This window comes from Bactrocera latifrons, unplaced genomic scaffold (genome assembly GCF_001853355.1).
Source record: "Bactrocera latifrons isolate USDA-ARS-PBARC rearing strain unplaced genomic scaffold, ASM185335v1 scaffold_84, whole genome shotgun sequence".
In the NCBI taxonomy this organism is placed as follows: Eukaryota; Metazoa; Arthropoda; class Insecta; order Diptera; family Tephritidae; genus Bactrocera; species Bactrocera latifrons.
The window spans coordinates 458,888-464,887 of record NW_017537534.1 but is presented as its reverse complement, the minus strand read 5'-3'; the positions used below and the strand labels follow the sequence as shown (position 1 = coordinate 464,887).

At 34.8% G+C, this 6,000-nt stretch overlaps 1 protein-coding gene across 7 annotated transcripts in view; it reads left to right on the top strand.

Annotated features, from left to right (window-relative positions):
- LOC108977106 (myosin light chain kinase, smooth muscle) overlaps positions 1-6,000 on the top strand; it is a 103,015-nt gene that overhangs the window by 6,306 nt on the left and 90,709 nt on the right. For 6 of the 7 annotated variants that reach the window (XM_018946613.1, XM_018946612.1, XM_018946616.1 and 3 more), the window contains exon 2: positions 320-491. In XM_018946613.1, coding sequence (XP_018802158.1) covers positions 320-491 — 172 coding nt within the window. Of the gene's footprint in view, positions 1-319; positions 492-5,124; positions 5,402-6,000 lie in introns of those variants that run through there. The other variant, XM_018946614.1, reaches the window with a different exon arrangement.

Genomic DNA, 6,000 nt, shown 5'->3' with positions numbered 1-6,000 from the left:
AACCAATGATGATAGCGGAATAAAACTTTACACAAATACGGTATTTGATGCGAGAGTATAAAATGTTCGGTGACACCCGAACTTAGCTCTTCCTTACTTGTTATTAAATATCTTTTGAATTCCAACTTTGACGGAATTGGCGTCTTGAAATTGGTCTACTAACGGAGAAGACAAGTTTAACTATTTATATATGTACATCCATATATGTATTGCAATCATACGAACATATTTACTTTATAATACAATTGCTTATTTTCGGTTAATATTTTGAATACTATTTCTGTATTTGTATGCATGCTTCTCTCATTTATTCTTCCAGATCCCCAGGGTTTTCCTCTCGAAGGCGCGCAACAACAAAAGCCGCCACCGAAACTTTCATTTAGCGAAAATTCGAGTTCGCTAATACGTTGTTTACCGAACGAAAGAGCGATATTTTTCGTGAAAATCGACTGTGATGAAGATTCCGACTTGTTGCCATTACAATTTGAATGGTGAGTATATAGTAAAAATATATATAGTAAAAAAATCGAAAGGATGAATTTAACGTCATGGAACATAGTTTTAGAAACAAACTATAAAATGTTTTACAATATGCTTGATTTTGTTGAAATATTCAGAGACAAATTAACATTCGGGTTTTCGGCTCTCTAAGCTCTCCTTTCTTTCGCTGACACAGCAAAATTTTTGGCGATTTTCCAGTATCGCACGATGCAGCGACCGACGGCAAGTTTGTTAAATACGTTCTAAATGCGCTCTCAAGAGCACAAACGAAACGCTTTGGCATTTTTTTTTCGAGAATTGCTTTGTTGGTCGCAGCATGCTGAGAGATTCTTACCACCTACAGATTGAGGCAGTATGCCTATCTGTGCCCAAAATGACCGGAAAGACCGCTGCGTGATAGCGTCGAAAAATATTAGCTATGCTGAATGAAGAACATCCGCTGGCTAATTGTCTGTGTTAGTGGGAATACACAATTCACAGAGAGTGCTCGAAGTTGGCAGATATAATTTTGATGGCACTATATAATGAGCGAATTTTTGAGTATTGCAATGACAAAAATGCCGAGTTTTTCTTAGAAATTTTTCTCTAACGTGCGAATGTGTTAGTGCGAACGAGGAAGTACGGAGAATCTGGTTCTTTGAAGGTGTGAACAAAACCCTGCTCACTATTGTTCTCGTTAGTCCTATTTCGTCGATCGTCACGTACAGAGATAAACGCTCGGATAACCGTTGCCCCTAGTGAACACAGCAACATAGATAGAAAGTAAAAAAAAAAATTTTGAAAGCTTGAAGATATACAATACATTGTATATTATAAAAAGGAAAATCTGTGTATTAATTTAAGATATGATTTTCATCTTGTGCTAATATACGTGGTGCGTGGATGCTAAAACCCATAAAATCTCACAGATTACAAAAATATTGTGAATATATCTAAAAAAAATAATTTTCACAAAAAATTTATAATTGAATAGTTTAAAGTGCTTCTGTATGCGAAATGTAATGTAAAATGCGCAAGTGGATGATAAAAGACTAGAAAAAGTGGAAATAACAATTTTCATAATGTAAAAAATGTGAAAATTAGCAACAAATTCACCACCCATTGAAGTTTTTTTCTACTGAAAATTTATTAAAAATTCTTAAATCAATTAGTAAAGATCGTAGTGTAGCAAAAGAAACAAAAAAAATTTAATCATAACTTCGAACGAAGAAAATGGAAAATCGAAAATGTTGAATAAAATAATAACCTTGAATCCTGTAAAATATTTGATGTGAATATAAGAAAATAAATGAAATACGCAGGTTTTTGCTTTTAAGAACAATCGAACCAATTGTAAACAAATGCTGAACAGCGTCAAAGGCGAAGAAGTAATTAATTTCACTATAGTTTCATGTTCTGGCTCGCAAATGCATTAAAATGCCTTATTGCCTATATCTATGTACGGGTGATCTCATCGATATTGTCCTATTTATCTTTTTGCCGTTTTCTGTCTTAATTGTGGCACTTGCCCCATATTTCGCTGTTCCTCATTTGCACTAAATTTAGACGCTTGGCATTCGATGTAAATATCTACTTACTTATGTACAAATGCAGATGCAGCTTCCTTGCTTCCCATCAACCGCCACAGTGCTTCAGACCGTAGGCCGACGTCGAGGCGTTGTAAATTTTTCGCCGTATTCACTTTTGGAGTAGAATCGGATTGTGATATAAAAATTGTGCTCGTGGTGTTTCACAACAATTTACAAATGTGTATTACATAATGGAATTTTCGCTTGTCGCTACAGGGCTCTTCAGCAGTTTGCAGTTGTCTCTTTTTTATTTTTGGCTGCTGCGATTTTGGCTGCCGACATTCGCTGTCTTTGATAATGGCATAGGAATGCTTGTTTGCCCGCGTCAGCGCCGCGAAGTCATTCGTTCCATTATTGTAATGTATGGTCTCTGCGTCGTAGTGCCGCACAACATTTCGAGACTTTAGCAATGACTTTTCGTAAACAAAAGCAAAAAACAATCACTACGAGTGCACAACAAAGTAGAACATTGAATAGATTAAGGAATTAAGAATAAAATATTTCATTTACATACATATATACATATGTTATTTATGAACATGTGTAGGGGTTCATATAAATGAAAGCTAAACAGAAATGAATTCGTGAAAAATAAAATAATTTTTATTAACTATAAGAAATAGGTTCACTATAAATAAATAAATCTCTCTGCCCAAAAAAACACACCAAAAAATGACGTTTTGAGGATATAATGGCATCGCAGCAATGGGTTCTGTTTTCATCTCACCAAATGTGACAATTCATCTAAAAGTGAGCTTCATCACTCAACGCAATTTTTTTGTGAAAATCGGGATCGATGGTCATTTCGTTTTGGCACTACTCACCAAAAGTGCGGCGCACTGGTCGTTCGGCTTCATTTCTGGCCAGAGTTGTATTTTGTAAGCCCGCAATCCAAGGCCCTTCCGCAGAATCTTCCATGAGTCATATTCAATTATGCATATGCAATTGCATCCCTGTGATATCATCTCTTCTGACGGAAACGCAGTTATATAGCGCTTCTTTCATTCTAAATGTGTAAAACAAAACTTGGTAGCACTGAATACAGCAGTCTTTTTCACTAAGGTATTCACACACTCTCTTATGTCAATTCATCTCAATAACTTTGCTGTTGTACATATTTTATAAGCTCTCCGACTTTTTTAACATACCTACTACTATGAGCAAGAAATAGTAAAATTAATTAAAGTTCTTAATTTATTCCTCAAAGTCTATGTCGTCCTCCGCAAAGTAATCCCCCTTGGTCACAATACACTTGTGCCAACCTTTTTTGCAATCTTTGACACAGTTGGTGCCTGCGCACCGATATTGGTTAAAAATTAGGCGAAAAACGGTACACGGTGCATTATCGTAGTGCAAAAACCAAGTGTTGTCGGTTCATAATTCTGGCATCTTTTATGAATATAGTTCATAAAACTCAAATAGTTTTCCTTGCTGATAGTTTGGCCGGTCGGAAGGGATTTTTAAATGCACAACACCCCGATCATCGAAGAAAACTATCAATAGAACCTTAAATTTTGATTCCGGCTCACCTTCTCACTATTTCAGGGTCGTAAGCATAGATCCAAGACTCATCGTCAGTGATACTACGTCGCACGACATTCTGGTAGTCGAAAATTATTGTTTCACAAACGTTATCTCGACGCTATTTCTCAGACAAATTGAGTTATTTTGGAACTAATCACGCTTTCACTTCCCTTAGGCCTTGATCGTTCGAAATGGGTTTGACTGACGCTTCCGATATTCAAACAGTACCAGTAAGATCTCTGACAGTTAATCGTCGATTCTCAAGTACTAATCCCTTTATTTTATTGAGGTTTTGATCACCAGTTAACCGCATAATTTCTAGCAATTAAAAACAATTATTATCGGAGGTATTTTCTAACATTCTAAAGGTTTCGGCGCCAGAAATTTGATTACGCTCACATGATTTAATGGAACATCTTTGTTGAATAATTTGCCTTTTCGTAAAAATTGCTGAATGCGCTTTATGCACTTTAGAAAGACAAACGTATATTAAACACTAAAGATTATTTTGATGTGACATTAGGCACAGATATCACTGATGGTCATACAAACCTACAAAAAAAATATTTCGAGGAATAGGTTTTTGCGTAAAAATTAAAAAGTAAATTTTTAAGTTATATTATTAGAGTTCTGGCATTAGAAAAACACCGTATATCTAAATAGGGTTGTGTGAGAAATAAGCAGAGGTTTACGGTTATTCGTTAGACAATCGGCGCTCGCATCCCTTTCCCAACAGTTCGCAATCAAATTCCATTTTCATACGATATAGTGATGATATACTTAAGATAATGTATATGTCAAGTATTCATAAAACCAAGCAATATTTCCGCCTTCTTCCAACTATGTCTACTTCTCAGTATCACAGATCTACTTTGAGGAAGAATAGGACTTTTATTGATATACTTTCTACAACTTGAGTCTTATATGTTCGTCAACCAAGAAACAAATTTTTTTAATTTAAATATTCGGTATTTGATTTTGATTATGATTTAATCACTGTTCTATTGAAAACTACATTTGAGTGTAAAATTGTAAAACTTCTATGTACTTGAACTACTTGAAAATCGCCGGTAAACTTTGATCCACACTTTATATTTTGTTTTTTTATGTAAAGAATTTAAAAAATGTTGTACAATTGGATAAGAAATGCATAGGGCACAGTACGATGGTCGCATCCGTTTTGCTTTGAAGAAAGTAAAAATAAAACTGAAAGAAAATAAATAAATAAACGCCGAAAACATTTGTCTGTCAATTATGTCGATGCTGTAGTTGCGCGACTGTTTATTTATTTTTGTAGTTGATTTTCAATTCTAGTAGTAGTGAGTGTGTGTTTTCGATGTTTAAAAATGGAAATTGTTATAGTTATTCAAAAACCAATTTTATTGATTCAATATACATACATATTTATTTTCTTATCTAGTTAATAAATGCTTTCATATTATGTATTAAAAATAAAAGAAAAATTATACAAAAAGTGAAATAAGAAAGAAATTCACATTGAAGTGTGTTTGTGATAAAATGAAATGTGATTTAAGAGCTTTTCAGTGTGCTAATATTGCTAACATCTGTTTGACGGCAAAATTAGATTTTTATTCATTTTGAAGACGTTTACAAACAAATAAAGAAACTGTGAAAACTTTCGAGTGAAGTGAATAGATATTTGCGGCAAAAAAGTGTGAAAACCATTTAATTTGGCTGAATTTGTGGTCTTAAAAAATGGGCAACGGTTGTTCGAAATGTTGTCAATGCAACGAACACAAACAATATCACGGCACACTTTCATCGGCCTCGTCCGTTTATAGAAGAAGGTACATTGAACTACAACTATAACAACATTTATATTCTTATATACATATATACTTATATTTGACTATGTACGAGGTTCGTTCAAAATTATCGCCATTTTTTATTTATTACGAAAGTGTTTTTTATATTCATCAAAGTCATCTTCTTCTATATTAGCGTGGACAACAAGCCGGGCTTACAACAGCGCGCCAATTACAGTTGTAGCCGGGTCCTTCTCCACCTGGTCTTTCACACCGTACGCTCGATAGAACCTTATATGCGATGTTGAGGACGCTTATCCTACGGTAGTTGGCGCAGATTGTGGGGTTTCCCTTTTTGTGAATTGGGAAAAACATACTTAAATTCCAATCGTCGGGAATGTTTTAGTTTTACCATATTTTACAAAGAAGCGGATGCATGCTCCTTATCAGTGTTTTGTCGTCTTAATTGTCGGCCGACAATCCATCTGCCCCAGCCGCTTTGTTATTCTTCAGGCAGTTAGTTGCTATATGAACTTTTTCATGGTCTAGTAGTGGAACATCCGCTCCATCGTCAACGATTGACTCGTTATAATGGTACAAAAGCCATTTTTGGTTTTTCCATAAATTCCGGCGTCTATGGC